Here is a 17,395-nt window from a genome sequence, read left to right as displayed (position 1 = left end):
CCGTAAATGTAAACTAACTTGTTTGTCTTAGTGATTGGCTGAACAGGACTGAGTGGACTTGTAGCCTCTAAAGTTTTACATTGTTTTGTTTTTGAGTGCAGTTATGTAACAACAAAAAAATCTACATATGTAAGTTGCTCTTTCACGATAAAGAGATTGCACTACAGTACTTGTATGAGGTGAATTGAAAAATACTATTTCTTTTATTTATCATTTTTACAGTGCAAATATTTGTAATAAAAATAATATAAAGTGAGCAGTGTACACTTTGTATTCTGTGTTATAATAGAAATCAATATATTTGAAAATGTAGAAAAACATCCACAAATATTTAATAAATTTCAATTGGTTTTCGATTGTTCAACAGTGCGATTAATCGCGATTAATTTTTTTGAGTTAATCGTGTGAGTTAACTGCGATTAATCAACAGCCCTAGTCGAAACTATTCATTAATTTTGGGTGCCCAATTTGAGACACTTAGGACCTGATTTTTCAGAGAACTTATTATACACAATTTAATATGGTCAAAGTACAGTTTCCACTGACTGCAAAACAGATCTTGTTAGCAATCCTAGTATTAGCTTGTGGATGCACAAGTTCATACTGCAGAGTGATGCATCCACCAAACCTCCAACATACTTACTTTACTATTTCTGCTTAATCAAGTGGTCCCCAAACTGTGGCGCACCCACACCTGCTAGAGGGGCACAGCAGGGCCCAGGCCAACCCCCATAGGGGGCAGGAAGGGAGCCGCCACCCCCCCAGCCCTGCTCTGCCCCCAGCCGCAGCCCTGCTCTGCCCCCCAGCCCAACTCCAGCCACAGCTCTGCCCTCATTCCTTTTCCACCCCCAGATCAGCTCCATCTCTAGCCCCAGCTCCTGCTCCATCCCCAGTTCTTCCCTCAGCTCCACCTCTGCTGAGGAAGCCTTGGCTGTGCAGTAATGGAGCAGGGGCACAGGTAGATTCCATTACTGGTAACGGTGGCGGGGAACAACAGGAAAAGTTTGGGCACCACTGGCCTAACCATTTGATGTCTAGCCAACGGTACTCCTCTTTCAAAGGTAGAGTTGTTGGAATCATCCAGAAGAACTGGCGAGATTATGTGGTCACTTTTCCATCCAAAGAAGAGAGTCAGTCTCAGGGTAAAAATGCCCAGAAAATCCTTGTTACACCTTGGGATTACAGAATTCCTAAAATCAGAATCAGCACACAGCAGGCTGAGGCACTACAGGTAAATAATGATTGCTATTTCTGCATTGTGTATGCCAATATGATAGTGTAGGTGTCATTTGTTTTAATATAATGATTTCAATGGCAGTGAAAGATTTAAAACTATTAACTTAAGCCACTAACAGTAGTCCAAATTTTGGCCTCACAAGTGTGTATACAACTGGTTGCTTCATTTCATGCTAATGGGAGCTTATCAGAATATTGAATTTGGGCCATTAACTAGTTATTCAAACAACACTTTCTTTTGGCATCTTCAATTAAGCAATGAAATTTGGACTGTTTCTTCATATTTTCAAATTCTTCCTTTTAGGATGATAATGCCATGGTAAAACCGAATGAGTATCTACCTGAAATCCAGTTTGAATTACATCTTTAATACATTTTAAAGAGACCTTTTTAAGATAAAACTCATGTTTGTTTTTTAAAAGTTGTCTTTGTGATACTAAATCTAGTGTTCTTTAGTATTACGCTGTTTATTTTGTGAATTCCTCTGAGCTTGACCATTGAAATAACTAGTCAACTTCTTTTTGTTTCTAGTGCATTTCTTTTTCTGGTTGTCGTGCATTAACAATATGCTGCAATGTTTGGGTTGCAAATACTTTAGAGGGATGTTTAAATCTCAAGCTATCTATTTTCATGTAATCTTTAAACAAATTATATGAAAATATTTCTGTTAATATTGGGTTTCATGTAACCTTTTGGGGTCTTGGGAGGAAGGGAGGGGGAAGTATAATCCATCTGGCATATGTCTTTTCAGACTGAATCCCAGATGCAGTATTATTTGGGCAATGCTTATAGATGTGCAGACAAATAAAAGAAATACTCACTGCCCCAAAAATCTTATATGTAAAATAAATGTAAAATAACTACATGTGAGATGAGGTAAGAGTCTGTGTTTTTGGTATATGTAGTTTTTGGTAGTTGCTATATCCACTTTTATTTAAATTTTCCTCCTCAATCTCAGTCAGTCCTCAGAAGCAGATACAACATCTTATTTTTATGGCAGTCTAGGAGCAGTGAGGACATAATGAATACATGAAGTGCCGTCATACAACTATTACTTATAGCATTAGCCACAAATGCACTACGTGTGAATTAAAACACATGGGTCTCCTTCCTTCCGACTGCTGGTTATAGACTGTAATATATTTTGGGACAAGTAGCTTCAAGTAGCTAATATATTTTTTTTTAATGATCAAGAAGTAAATTCTAGTCGTTTGAATAACAAATGCTAATTCCACCATGGAATTAAGAATTTATCACTTATCTCTGACTTTTTTTTTTATAGATTATGACTCACGTATGCTAGTATAAAGATTGTGTGGGATAGTATGAATGACAGCGCTAACTTTAAGTTAAAAACAACATGGCCTAGATTCTCTGCTGCAGCCGAGATCTTCTGGAGGCAGCGGAGGTGCCATCAGAAAGGAGCTATGGCTTCCTGTTCTCTGCCCCATTGTTTGTCAGAGCCTGGGGTATGCATGAATGTAACATATATGCATCTTGATTTTTAATTTAATGATGCAGATTCTGTTATTAAATGCTTAGCAATGGTCTTTGACAAGGAAAATGCATAGTCTCCTTCAGTGCGTATTTTATTTATTTGATGATTGCCAGTGTCTTTGGATTTCCCCATTTGTCTCTCAGCTAGCACTTCTGTTGTTTGCTTTTCAGTAATGCGTTGCTGCCCTAACATGAGTTATTGTCTTACTGCAGGACTGTAGAGTTATTGTGCGTATTGATTCCTGGGAGTCAACATCTGTGTATCCAAATGGACATTTTGTACGAGTTTTAGGACGGATAGGAGATCTCGAAGGGGAAACTGCAGTTATTCTAGTGGAGAACAGCATTTCTGTTGCCCCTTTCTCAGAAGCCCAGGTTTGATTTCATGATTAATTATACTCTTTAATATTCCATTTCCCAAACTGTGGTCTCCCAAAGAGAGGAACCCACTGATGGTTTGAAGAGAGCTAGCTGATCACATGGTACCATCTGTCATCCCACCTATTTCCAGTGTCTGAAAATACAGGATACTTTCCTAAGAATACTTTTACACCTAAGCAATTGCTATCGTTGCACCAAGCTTATTATACAATTGCAAATCACAGGGAAAGTGGTTTGAGATAAGCTCTCTGTTAAGATGTGCTTCACACTGTGAAAAAGTTTGAGAATCTCTGCTGCAATATAGTCATTCTAAGTGGAGTTTTAAAATAGTTCTGTCTTTAATATGAGGTGTGCATAATAATGATCCTTTATAGCCCAGTCCTACTATTGAAGTCAGTGTCACAATTCCCATTGATTCCAACAGGAGCAGGGACCTGCTGTCCAAGCAAAGTGTTTTGATTCTGTCCATTGTATACTTTTATAAACTGAGTGCCATAAACAGATATGCAAAAGACACGATACATTATTTATATTTCCCAGATCTGTAATATCACTCAATTATTAGTCTCTAAAGGTCACTTGGAAGATTACCATATTAAAGCATGGGACATTATTACTTTCTTTAAGGCAAACATGAAGGAAAGACTTGGAGAATAAAAAGAGGGAACATGTTTCAAATGTCTGTTTCCTGAATGAAAAATTATAATTCAGTAATAGATACCAATATTTTGTGGCACTGTAAGAGAAAAAGGGAATTTTAAATCTAGTTTGTAACCTCTGTATGTAGAAAATTTATAAAATTATGATTGCCAATACTCTGTGCAGATGTGTGAGATGCCTTCCAGCACCTCAGAGAATCCATGGAAGGTGAATCCAGAGGAGGAACTAAAACGCATAGACTTGAGGAATACACATTTAATATTCAGCATTGACCCCAAAGGCTGTGAAGATGTGGATGATGCACTGTCCATTAGAACATTAGCCAATGGGAACCTAGAGCTAGGTGTCCATATTGCAGATGTAACCCATTTTGTGGAAGCAAATTCTTACACTGACATTGAGGCCAGAGCAAGGTAAGTTTTATTTACTATGGAAAGTGTAAAGCATACTGGGGAAGGAAGTTTGTAGTGAGGCTGTCTTAAACAATATAAAGAGATTACTGAGCGTGGGAAGCCTGTTGCTTTTCTAAAGAGTAACTGACTACAAGAACAGTTTTTTAAAAATAAACTAGGTAGATAAGGTGTCATGTTCACTAGGCTCAGCTGCTGCAAAAATATTTAGTGGAAGCCGCTGGTGGCCTGCTGCCTGCTCTGGAGACAGCAGCATTGTGGGGGAAGGAATCCCTTTTGACCAGCCTTGTTTCCTTTTTTATCCATAAAATGTCTCTTTCTCAGTGAGTCTTGAAGTTTAGTAAACTTAATTATTTGATGCAATTAATAGAATTGTCCTGTATTGTTTCAGTGCTGCTATACTTGTTTATTTTTGGAGGGACTGTATCTTTACAGAAGACAGAACATCTGATGCACAAGAAGCAGCCCTTACATGAATTCCAACATATAAACATGGTTACTAAAAGCATAAGAGAGGCTCTTTAGTGCTATCACATAGCAGAACCAACAAGTAAAATTTCTGATACTTAGAATCATTAGCTGGAAAACTTATGACTGAGAAGGATACTGACATGTACTGGATTTTCATTTGCCAGATATGTCAGTCCGTTTCTAGTCTTGCCATTATTTTGAAATTAAAATATTCAAACAGTTTTTATTAAATATATTGCTTTATGTAATTGCAGACTTATGTAAACTTGATAGCCAGTGAAGATACATGGTACAGTCTATGAATAATCTTTTATTCCCTGACTGTTTAGGCCTTAACTCTGCATTCCTTGTGTACCCACAACTCCAGATTGAAGTTGTGTGAGGAAAGCAGGATTGGGCCCATAATTTGTAAATGAATGTTTATTTAACTTGATTGCATTACTGCCCTTGTGTGCATTGTGTAAAACTAACCTTTTGAAATCATGCTGACATTTGTATCTTCTTATGCTGAAGCTGTGCTTATGTTGCAATCTGCTTAAGAGATGTATTTGAATGTGTCCCTGTGAAGAGTACAATAAATGTGTTTTATGTTCAGGGCAACAACCTATTATTTAGCTGATCGTCGTTATGATATGCTGCCTTCCATCCTGAGTGCTGACTTATGCTCTCTTCTTAGCAGAGTTGAAAGGTATGATTTTTGTAATATTTATGACTAAAGAGGGATCTACTGATGCATGAGGGATTTACACAAATAACTTTATTATTGCTACCAGCAGCTACCTGAGTACATCCCTTGTACAAACATCCAGTATTAACATGTTTGGGATGATGTATATAAATATCCCATGTGTAGTGAGATTAATTCTGTAAAACTAATAAGGAATTGTGGCCAGGTGCCTAGAAGGGCCACACTGAGAACGCCATACTCAGGGCAGACTGCAAGAAATAGGGCAGACAATCCCCCAGAACTGGTGGTTTATTCTATAATTAGGTTCACCAAGCCAGTAACAAAAGAGCTTCTGCAGTACCACACTGGTTAATCAGAAGCCAAACACAGTCCTCTTTAGGCATTCCAGAGCCAAGGGCCAAATATCACGCTATCCGCCAATCCTTAGTAAACTAACTAAAGATTTATTAATAAAAAAAAGAGTGTTATAAATGGTTAAGGAATCATATACATACAAGTGATTGAAAAGTCCTAATATCAGGTTTGTAGCAGTGATGGAACAGAGTGTTGGCTTGCAGAAGTCTCTCTGGTAACTTCCAAAAGGTTGGAAGGTCCACAGTTCAAGATTCTCCTTTTAGCTGTAAATCCGCAGTACAGAGAATTAGAGCAGGAACGAGGCAAAATGGAGGGGTCTCAGAGATCTTTTATACTCTTTGCCATATGCATGGAAATTTACTGTCCCAAGCAAAGCCCACAGCCCATACCCTTTGCCATATGCATGGAAAATTACTGGCCCAAGATGGAGTCAAGGGTCACATGAGCATATCCCATGTCCTTACATAGTTTGCTGAATCATAGGAGGTGGCCACTGGCTATCTGGGCAGAATGAGTTTCTTCTATAGCCCATTGTGAGATTGGAGGGTCCTCAAAGGCCATCAACACATAGCTGTCTAGCCTTGATGTAAATCTATCTGGAGGGTGTCACCCAGGAATACAACGCAGCTTGTTTAAGATACAAGCACATAGCAAATATTCATAACTTCATATACAAGGATGGTACATGCATATAAACAGGATAATCATACTTAGCCAATCATAACTTTTCCATTGATACCTTACATGATATACTTCGTATAAGATTTATTGCAACTTGGTACCCACTGTGACTGTATTAGTGTAACAAGTCATTTTTATACAGCATCCCGGGAATCACTTCTTTAAAAAATTAGGGAACATGTACTTTTACTTATTTACTTTGGAGGAGTAAGTTAATGTGTATTTGCATTTTTTTAAATCCACAAATTAGAGAGTTACATGCATTTAAAAAAAAATCCCTGTGAAAGAACTGACTTAGACCATGGTCTTACAAAGATTTATACATGTGCTAACCTTTTTATTTAGTGAAAATAGTTCTGTTGAGCGGTCCAGCACGTACATAAGTCTTTATAGGATTAGAGCGTTAGCATGCAATCACAATTGAAATTGAGGTGGGGCCTTTTTATTAAAATGTAATATATTCCCACAACATTTTTTGGCACGTAAGTGTCCCATTGGTAATGCTGCCTTAATGGCCATTCCTCTCCATTTTTAAAGAGATTTTTTTTGGATGAATTTCATGCTAACAGCAATTCTATGGGTCAGCGTATAGTTGGCTTTTATACCCATTCAAACATTGGCACCTGAGTCTGTCCACAAAAGGGTATCAGTTGTGGTTGATGTTTCCTGATGTGGACGCCTCTACAATGGGAATTGCCATCAGATGTTAATAACTTAGGCATCCAGAACTTAATTTTAGAGATGAAAGAGTCTTCTCTTCTTTGAGTGATTGTCCACACGAACTCCACTCCTGGTGTGTAGGTGCCCCAAGTGTGCAATATAGGTGTCTGTTGGGGCTCAGACCTATGCCCTAGATGTCCTCAGCCCCGTTCCTCTCCCGAAGGCAGAGGGCCCAACCATCCCTCAGTTCCTTCTTCCTGCCCAGGGTTGTGAGACAGAACCTCTGCAGCGTCTGTATTCTCTGTGCACTATTCTACAGTTAGTTGTGTTACAACTTAGTTTCTAGTTCATATAGTTATTTGCCTGTTGACCAGAAAAAAAAATATTTTTTTTCAATTGAGGCTAGACAGCCCTTCCCCTCGTACAAGAATGCTAGCAACATGGCAGGAACTAAATCTCTGGGGTTCCTGTGATGCTTCAATACTGATTAACAATGAGCACATAGGAGAAGGACCTATTCCTGAGAATGTTGTTTTCTTTAAGCAAACTCTGAAAACTACAAAAGCCGGTGTGAGGTTGTTCCTCCTTGAGACCCTGATGCAAGCTTCCTATGGACACTGTGAGGAAGGACATTGCTAACCACAGTCCCTCTCCATTAGTGGCTGGGTAAACCAAGATTCCACCCCAAGCTCTTGAGCTTGCCAAGAGTGGAATCCATGGGGGCAATAATGCAAAGAAGAGAGAATGGTCCTTTGAGATGTGTTGTCCATGTGGATTCTGTGACCCACTCTCCTTTCCTGCTAAGACAGAGTCCTTCTCTGGGATTTTGTATTGTCAAAGGAACTGAGGGATAGCTGGGCCCATTCCATGCTTTATGCCCTGAGATTGGGGGGGTGCAAGGCATATGGGGTATAAGCGTGGCCATAACAGACACTGCTGGCTAAAATAATCCACTCATGCACGAATGAGGCACATGCACCCCAAGAGTGGAATCCACGTGGACAACACATCTCAAAGACCCACAGTAACAACTGTTCTTTCTAATTACCAATCACCTGAGCCAATAAGAAATAGAAATAGAAAACATGGACTTTTTATAAATTAAAAATAACAAAGATCAAGATGCTCTTGGTACATTTCTCTAAGATGCCTTCAAAGTAAATGAAAACATTACAGTACAACTGCACTTTAAAAACAAAAGTGGCTGTATTTCTTAGAAATAGAATACCGCCATTGCTGATATAATTCATCTTCATGTATTGGTCACGTGGTCCCCAGGGTTGAAAGGTAAGGGCATGAAAAAGTGGCACTACCATGCCTGTTTGTTTCATGAAGTATAATGATAGAGTTGTTAGTACAAGAAACAAAATGGAATCTGTAGGCTTGTCGCATGTTGATATCTTTCAGGTTCTGTTTTATGAAAACTGGAAGTGGTTGATTAACTGAAGTTTTTATATTTAAGGTATGCTGTCAGTGTCATGTGGGAGCTAGATAAAAATTCCTATGAAATCCTGAGAGTCTGGTACAACAGAACCATCATTCAGTCTTCATACAAACTGGTCTACGAGGTAGCTCAGGGATTATTAGATGGTGACCTAAGTGTTGTTGATGATATCCTAGAACTCAAAGAACTGGATGAGAGAACTAGACAACAGAAGCTGGAAGAACTGGTCTGGGCAATAGGAAAACTGACTGATGTAGCTCGACGTGTTCGGGCTAAACGTGACCGCTGTGGCGCTCTGGAGCTGGAAGGAGTAGAAATAAGAGTGCAGCTGGATGATAAAAAGAACATTCATGATCTCATCCCTAAACAGCCACTGGAGGTGCATGAGACTGTTGCTGAATGTATGATCCTTGCTAACCACTGGGTGGCAAAGATGATTTGGGAGAACTTTCCTCACCACGCTTTGCTGCGCCAACACCCTCCACCACGACAAGAGTTTTTTTCTGAGCTCCGAGAATGCGCGAGTGCCAAAGGCTTTTCTATAGACACACGGTACCTTTTACTTCTCTTAGTTTATTTTAAGCACTTAGAGTGAAATTCCAGTGTTTAACGTTATAACATAGACAAATATTTACAGACTATTATAAACATCACTGTAATTGATGATTCATATCACTTCTTAAAAATGACTTCTCATTTCAGCGTAGCCTTTCAGTGTATTGGGTGTTGCCATTCTAACTGAGGGATGTTATCTGAAGCTCATTTGGCTGGGCAGGGAATAGATATTACCTGAATCATCTGGAAGTAGTGGGGGCAAAAAACCTAACTTGTTTTAAGACTGACCTTGATAAAGTTTATGGAGAGGACGATATGAGGTTGCCCACAATGGCATGTGGCCCATCTGTGACTGCTATTAGCAAATAGCTCCAGTGGCCGGAGATGAAACAGTACAGTGGGAGGGCTCTGAGTTACTACTGAGAATTTTTTCCCAGCTGTCTGTCTGGTGGGTCTCACCCACATGGTCAGGATCTAACTTATTGCCATATTTGGGGTCAGGAAGGAATTTTTCCTAGGTCAGACTAGCAGAGACTTGGGGGAGGGTTGTCCTTCTGCAGCATGAGCCACGGGTCACATGCTGGTTTGAACTAGAGTAAATGGTGGATTCTCTGTAACTTGAAGTCTTCAGATCAAGGTATGAGGACTGCATTAACTCAGTCAGAGGTGATGGGCTTATTACAGGAGCGTGTGGGTGAGGTTCTGTGGCCTGCAATGTCTAATAGGTCAGATTAGAAACTAGATGATCATGATGGTCCCTTCTGGCGTGAGTGTAAATATGTCCAAACCTTCTGTCCAGTCAGTGTGGAAGGGCCAAATTGTGTCCACTCTGATTTTTAAGACGGTTCTAGCTTTGGTTGCTCCCTAGTTCCTCTGGTAGCAATCTGAGGGATTGCCCTTGTTTGAGTCCAGGAGATTCAGTAGAATGAGTTAGTATTTAAAATTTAGGGAAAGGTTGTACCTGTGAAGGTCGTGGTATGGACCAGTGTGACTCCAAGGGAAGCACTAAGGGAAGTACTTTCCGGAGCTCCTGGGAATAGCTGTGTATTCACAACTACATCCTTTTGGTTTGGGTGCAGCTTACCCCTTCTGCCATACGTGGCCTGCTCTGCAGACCAGTGCTTGTAGAGTGGGTGAAACCAGCTCCTCCGTCCATTTTATGATACTGGGCAACCTCACGGAACTAAGGATAGAGTAGCCCCCATGCTCCAGTCCTGCCTGGCCCTCACATGGCATGCATAAGAGGAGCAGAAGTGGAAGAGTAACTAAATGAAATTTGGCGTTTTCAAGTAAGGATACTGTTCTAGGGCAGAGGTGCTGCTACAGTTTTTGGTATAGAAGTACACCTCTACCCCGATATAACGTGACCTGATATAACTCGAATTTGGATATAACGCGGTAAAGCAGCGCTCCGGGGGGGCAGGGCTGCGCACTCCGGTGGATCAAAGCAAGTTCGATATAACGCGGTTTCACCTATAATTCGGTAAGATTTTTTGGCTCCCGAGGACAGCGTTCTATCGAGATAGAGGTGTAGTAATGACTAAGCAGAATGCAATCTGATTATTAATTACTTGAATGTGTATTCCCTTGCTATTCTTTAATTGCACACACTAATATTCAGGCACAGCGTAATTAAGAATTAATGGTTTGTTTTTGGTAGGTCTAATAAAGCACTGGCTGATTCTCTGAGTAAAGCAGATGATCCTTTAGATCCAACTGTGAATAAATTACTGCGGTCCATGGCTACTCAGGCGATGTCTAATGCACTGTACTTCTCGACTGGCTCGTGCCCCGAAGAAGAGTTCCATCATTATGGTACCGTGTGTGTGTGTGTCCTTGTCCTTGTCCTTCCATGTATCTTTGTTAAATCACTGTGTTTTTTTTATTTACTTTCTTTTTTGTCACTGTCTCCCTTTGTCTTAGGACTTGCCCTAGATAAATATACGCATTTTACTTCTCCAATTAGAAGATATGCTGATATTGTCGTCCACAGACTGCTAATGGCTGCCACTTTAAAAGATACTGAAGTAGATGTTACGGTTAATTTGTTCAGCAACAAAGCTCTTGAGGAATTGTGTAGACATATCAACAACAGAAACAGGGTAAGATGGACGGCAGTTGTGTCTTCAGATGTGTTTGAACAACACCTTGTGCAATGAGCTGTTATCCTGATTGGGAGCCTCTGGGTGCTACAGTAACACATAGTAAAGTTAGACTTTTAATGAAATAATTATTAAACATAATTAAATCCCAATGTAAAATGAGACAGGAATCAAAGTAATACAAGTGAAAAACTTGAAATTGTCATTACAGCTTACACTGAGGCAAAACAGGAAAGTATATAACCAGGCATGCAAAGTTTGAGTCCTCTTGAGTGTGCGATGAAGCATGAGAAAAGGCAGGGTACTTCCTACACTTAAAGAACTTGCAACATGTGCTTATTCAATGAGGGATATTACAGAAATTTTAAATAGTAATTCCTTTTTTTAAATGATTAACAAGAAACCCCAACCATTTTAAAACATCATGTATCTCAAAGAAGGCTCTGGAGTTGTAAGGATTTGAAACACACAAACCACAGTTAGGGTTTTTCTGCTTCAGCCTGAGCCACAGCATTTTGACAACACAGTAACTATAGGGAAGCTGGCCCTGTTTTGCCTGTGCTGAAAGCAGCTTTGATGGCAGGAGATGCTAAAGTTTGGACTGAAAATACCAAAATGTTTTTTGATTTTGGAGGGTGAAGTGTCTTCAGTCTGTGTGCCCCTTGCCGCAGCTGAGCAAAAATTGGTACCATTGGGCTAAATTTTGTTCTCAAAGCCATGTGCACATCTGAGGAATATACTGTGGCCTTTTGTTAACCAGGTTGGTTCCTTTCTCAGCTATTGTATTAGTGCTAAAAATGAATGACTGTTATTTTAAGAAGGTTAACAATACTTCAGTTTCTTTGATGGGGCATCTCTCTGAGTTCTTCCAGTTCCTTCTCTAATGTTTTTCAGACCTGAAAACTCTTATTCCCAAAATTTTAGTGAGTTTTCACTGAAGTTCTGATGTTCAAAAATGTACAGCTTGATTCTGAGAATATAATATGTAGCTATCTTCAACCTTGGGATAAAAATTTGGGAATTAACCTTCAAAATCTTTTGGTGTTCCTGCTAGAACTACATGCTTGACTTTTTCATTAAAAAAAAAAAGTTTTTGCCAGTTCATGGTCTGACTTGGGTCAGGCAAGTTCTGCTGATGTAAGTAAATTTTCCTGTATCAAGCTTTTAACAGAGCAGCTAACAAATTTGTAAATTTTTAGGGACAGAGTTTGATAAGATCTTTAAGAGACAAAAACGTAATTTAGGTTTAAAGAGTAGCTAGACTTGCATCACTTATGAAAAGGGAGGGTCAGAGAGAATAAATCATAGATTTTAGCTACACTTTTTGCTTTGGACATCTTGCAGAGGCAGACTGTCCTTCTCTCTGGGACAGGAAGCCCCTTCTACCTCTGCAAAGATTGTGTCATCAGCAGGGCCTGCAGCAGAAGCGAGCTAAAGGTAGCCTAAGGGCTGGTCTACACAGTGGGATAATGCTCACTATCAGGGTGTGATTTCTAAAGTTCATTAATGTGCATTAATTGGTCCCTGTGTAGACCCTGCTGGTGTGCACTAAATATTCCCTAACGTGCTTTAATGTGTAAACAATAAATAAAAAAGAGCTTGCTGGAGCTAGGGACTCCTGAGCCGCTTAGTGGACCAGTTACACTGAAGCCAGCCCTCTGTACTTAGCTTCTGCTCCAGCTGTACAGGCCTAGTCCACCTGTTAATTCTTCCCATCCCTTGCTCGTAATGGAGGAAATAATGGGAGTAGGGTTGGTGATAGTGGCTTCTCTCTGCAAACAGAAAGGAAAAGGATCTGATATGGATTTCCCCACTCCAAATAAACTATAATATATTTTTTTTAAAGCTGTGATGTGCTTGAAGGGGCCTGGTCTACACTACAAAGTTAGGTCAATGACCTAGTTGTGCATGTGTCTACACTTAAATTTGTACCACTGATGTAAGTGCCCCATTACAGCAATGCAGTACCACCACCTCTGCAAGCAGCATTGAGTCATGATCGATGTACTGAGACCGATGCAGTGGGAGTGCATGGAGACAGTTGCACACTGAGAAGTTGACCCCTGGCTCCCAGTCACCCCTGCACAGCTCGTTTCTGCCCCACATGCATTGCCAAAAGTTCCCAAAAGACAGTGTGCTGGATGGTGGTGGGTTGTACACTGGTATACCTACCCATCGAGCACTGCACTATATGTCAACACAAGCACTCCTGGTGAGTACATGCAGCGCCAATGTACGGAGCCAAGTATGCCCACACACAAGCCATATACTAACTGTGGCGGCTTTATGCCAACATAACTTGCTTTGATCAAAGTTTGTAGTGTAGACATGGCATTAGGGCTGGTCTACACTGGGAACTTATACTGGCATAACTACATCTCTCAGTGAAAAATCCACGCCCCTGAGATGTGTAGCTTTGCTGACCTAACCCCCAGTGTAGACAGTGCTAGGTGGATGAAAGAATTCTTCCATCAGCCTAGCTCCTGCCTCTTGGGGAGGTGGATTAACTGTTGCGACAGGAGAACCCCTCCTGTTGCTGTAGTGAGTGTCTGTCTATGCTTACGTGCGACCGTGGCACAGATGCAGCGCTCCAAGTGTAGACGAGCCCTAAATTGAGCTTTACTGCCAGAGAACCAACACAGGCCTGACAGTGTTGCAATAAAGAGACAAGGTGGGTGAGGTAATAATTTTTATTGGACCATTTTCTGTTGGTTAAAGACACAAGCTTGTGAGCTTACATAGAGCTCTTCAGGTCTGCGAAAGGTGCTCAATGTCATAGTTAAATAAAGGATGGAACAGATAAGAAATTAACTGACATAAGAGACCATTCAAGGTGAAGTGGGTAGTTAGCACCTCTGTAGTATAGGACAAAGGTGGGTTAGTTGGTTACAGATTGTTGTAATAAACCATAAATCCAGTGTCTTTATTATGTCCCTGGTTTTTGGTGTATAGTAGAGTTATGAATTTAAGTTCCCAGGCTCATCTTTTGCAGGTGTTGTGCAGGTTTCCTTTGGGGACTGAGAGGTCAGATATGGAATGACCATTTTGTGAAAAGTGTTTGCCCATAGGAGATCAGCTGGTTTTTGTCTTCTATTATTTTTCTGTGTGAGTTCATTTGAGAAGGTAGTTATTGTGTTGTTTCACCCACATAGTTGTTGGGGCATTTAATGCACTGGATGAGGTATGTCTAGGATCCATGGGCTTGAACGGTGTTATAGGAGGGTATTGATCAGTATACCCGTGGATATATGTCTGCAGGTTTTGCATACGTTATTGTAGGGGCTGGTGCTGCTTTTGGTTAGTTAACACTCCATTAATTTTTTTTGTCGTTAACACTCCATTTATTTCAGTTTCTATAAGAGACATTGTTAAATACAGACTTCTCAGCCCTGTACAAGATGGTAGCACAACATTTCAGAAGTACTTCCTAATGTGTTTGCACTGTAAATGATATTCTGTTAACTTTTGCAAAGCTGTCTGTCGTAAGGCATTTAGTCTTTGAATACCATTCTTTCTTTAAGATAACTGCAACAGAAAGATATGAAAATTATAAAATTGAAGAGTTTAGCCAGTTTTTCTTCCAGGAGTTATGATGACTTTAACTTTATACTTTTTTGTCTGTGCTGTATGTAGGATGTCCTTAAAGGTGTTTTAAAAAAAAAAAAAAAAAAAAAAAAAAAAAGTGGAATGACCTTTCTAGAGACTTACAATTACTGAAGTTAAATAAGCTTCTTTCTTCTGGAACATTTTATTTTAACATCTTTCTCAAGTCTTTTTATGGGGCACTCTTTTGACAGGCTGCACAACATGCCCAGAAACAGTCTACGGAGCTTTTCCAGTGTATGTATTTCAAAGACAAAGTCTCTGAAACAGATGAGCGCTGTACAGCAGATGGTGTTGTTTACTCCATTCGAACAAATGGGGTACTTGTTTTTGTACCAAGGTAAGTTAGGGCTTGCAGTTGGTAAAGAAATAAGATACATCAGGTGTGTTACTGCTGTATTAATTTAAACTTCAGGTTCTTGAGAAAGGCAGCAGTAGCTCACTATAGCATAGTTTGTTGCTGGAAGATGGCTCAGTTTTAACTTTTTTTTTTTTTTTAATTTAGGCCCAATGGCTTTCTAGCCTTTGACTTTAAAAAGCATAAGTTCCTAAAAGGAAGAAAGAGGGGCTGATATATTCAGTATATCTATTCTTAATTTCTGACCTTAAATGATTGTCTGAACCCTCGTCCTTCCATTGCCCAGCTTCCTTTTAATTGAAATTTGTGTCCCTAACAGCCACTTTTGCCTCTACTTTGCACTGCATTAATTCCCCCCCATTATTTAACATAAGGGGTATTTAGATTTTGGGGGCAGGGGGCTAGAGTTGATACCAGCTGTACCCTATTTTTCTTATTTTAATAGCATCCCATCTGTGTCTGAGGATAAAAGGGTGGTGATGGGGAGAGTGAGTAGATATGGCAACACTATATGGGTTGGGAACATTTGTGGCTCAGCTTTCATGGCCAAACAGATGGGGTAGCAGCACCCAGGGGAATTGCCTCCATGATGCTAACATAATTCTAGATCTGAGTTTCTGTAAGTGATGGTACTTTAGCATCATGTGCTGGGGAGATATCAGCTAAGGAGCTCTTACGTGACAATTTTAATCTTTAATTTCTGATCTTTGAAATGAGTCTTTAAAATAGCTTCTAAGTCTACTAAGTGTGTTATGCATGTGGTATAGCAAACTACACTGAACTGAATGAGTTGGGAAAAGCCCCTGCGTCTGTGCAGAGGTTGGACAGCCCTACCTTTCAGAGGAAGGAGAGATTTCTCCAGTCCCCAAATACCAGGGAAGAGCAGCTTGTGCTGCTAACGTAGCAGGGCCACCCTGCTTTCTATTGACTTTGTAGTTATGGTTCTGATTAGCTTCTTGAGAGGGGTCTGAGGTGGGTGGTGAGATGGACTTTAGCACTGGCTAAATAGAGTGGGGAGATATGCACAATAAGTATGTTTTACTTTTTTGTAATTTTTTGACAAAGGGGCTCTCTTCATAACTATGACACTTAGCACACTGTCATTGCTTGATAAATAACTTCCCTCAAACTCAATGTACCTGAAATGTTAGGGGGCATTATGATCAAGATACAATACATTCCTATTCTGTATTACTGTTTACATCGATTTAATCCTTCCTCTTCTTCGGTGTGGGGATGGTTTAAAATCATTAAAATGATTGATAGTTCTTAATGGTACCATAATATTGTTTCTCAAAATACATTTGTATTTTCACTTTGTGCATCTCATAGGTATGGCATTAAAGGTGCTGCTTATCTGAAAAACAAGGAGGGTTTGGTCATCTCCTGTCAGTCTGATGGCAGTTGTGTATGGAAACCTGGTTCTCTTCAGCGTTTTCAGAACAGAATTACTTCCACAACAGTTGCTGGAGAATCTGTTACATTGAGTCTTTTTGACCATATAACAGTAAGTCTTAATAAATTCACTAATGGAAGCACCAGAGCACAAATGAGGGGAAAAATAACATTGTGTACTTTTGTTTCTAAGGTAAAAGCATGTGTGCAGAGTTCACGCTGCCATCCTGACACCATCAAGCTTGAAATAATTAGCAACATACCTTACAAGAATACAGCCACAGAGCTTTATCAGAAGAATATCCACATAATGAAAGCCGACTTAGTAAAAGAAGTAACAAGATCTGCAGAGGAAGCGCAACTTGCCCAAGAAAAAAACAGAGTTGAAGTAATCCAGGAAGAATATCAGGAGTATTGCCAAACAAAGGGAGTTAGCTTGTACCAACTGCTTGAGGAAATTAGGGACTTAGCTCTACTAGACGTATCAACTGGTAACTGAGCATGAACTAGTATGTGGCTCTGCGCCGCTTGAGCAGCTTTGCACAATTTTAAATCTTGTTTTTAAAACTGATGTAAGTTGATAAACCATTTTTAATATTTTCTGCTTTTGCTAATTTGAACTGTACCTTAACTAAAATTTAGCACTGATTTTTAGAGTGAAACAGGCCTAGCTGATTTAAGATGTTTTATACACTGTTATCTACTGTATTCTCACTGAAAGACTAAAGATTGTATTGTGGTAAACTACTTGATGTCTTTTTAAAAAAAAAAAAAAATAGGTGACTGGACATTGTTTTTTCTAAACTAGATTCTTGTAGCCAACCTAAATATACTTGCATAAGCAATACTGCACTGATATAGCCAGACCACCACTAATCTTGTCCCTTCAGTTTTCATCAA

At 39.8% G+C, this 17,395-nt stretch overlaps 1 protein-coding gene across 3 annotated transcripts in view; it reads left to right on the top strand.

Annotated features, from left to right (window-relative positions):
- The window catches only part of DIS3L (DIS3 like exosome 3'-5' exoribonuclease), a 30,929-nt gene extending 13,687 nt beyond the window's left edge, over window positions 1–17,242 (top strand). For 2 of the 3 annotated variants that reach the window (XM_054041407.1, XM_054041408.1), the window contains exons 8-17: window positions 1,062–1,231; window positions 2,947–3,108; window positions 3,940–4,187; window positions 5,251–5,343; window positions 8,501–9,034; window positions 10,698–10,852; window positions 10,961–11,139; window positions 14,937–15,082; window positions 16,433–16,607; window positions 16,689–17,242. In XM_054041407.1, coding sequence (XP_053897382.1) covers window positions 1,062–1,231; window positions 2,947–3,108; window positions 3,940–4,187; window positions 5,251–5,343; window positions 8,501–9,034; window positions 10,698–10,852; window positions 10,961–11,139; window positions 14,937–15,082; window positions 16,433–16,607; window positions 16,689–16,994 — 2,168 coding nt within the window. In that variant the 3' untranslated portion in view covers window positions 16,995–17,242. Of the gene's footprint in view, window positions 1–1,061; window positions 1,232–2,946; window positions 3,109–3,939; window positions 4,188–5,250; window positions 5,344–8,500; window positions 9,035–10,697; window positions 10,853–10,960; window positions 11,140–14,936; window positions 15,083–16,432 lie in introns of all 3 variants that reach the window. The other variant, XM_054041406.1, reaches the window with a different exon arrangement.
- Window positions 17,243–17,395: the final 153 nt, after the last annotated feature.

Source organism: Malaclemys terrapin, chromosome 10, assembly GCF_027887155.1.
Source record: "Malaclemys terrapin pileata isolate rMalTer1 chromosome 10, rMalTer1.hap1, whole genome shotgun sequence".
Classification (NCBI taxonomy): Eukaryota; Metazoa; Chordata; order Testudines; family Emydidae; genus Malaclemys; species Malaclemys terrapin.
This window is presented reverse-complemented; position numbering and strand designations above follow the sequence as displayed.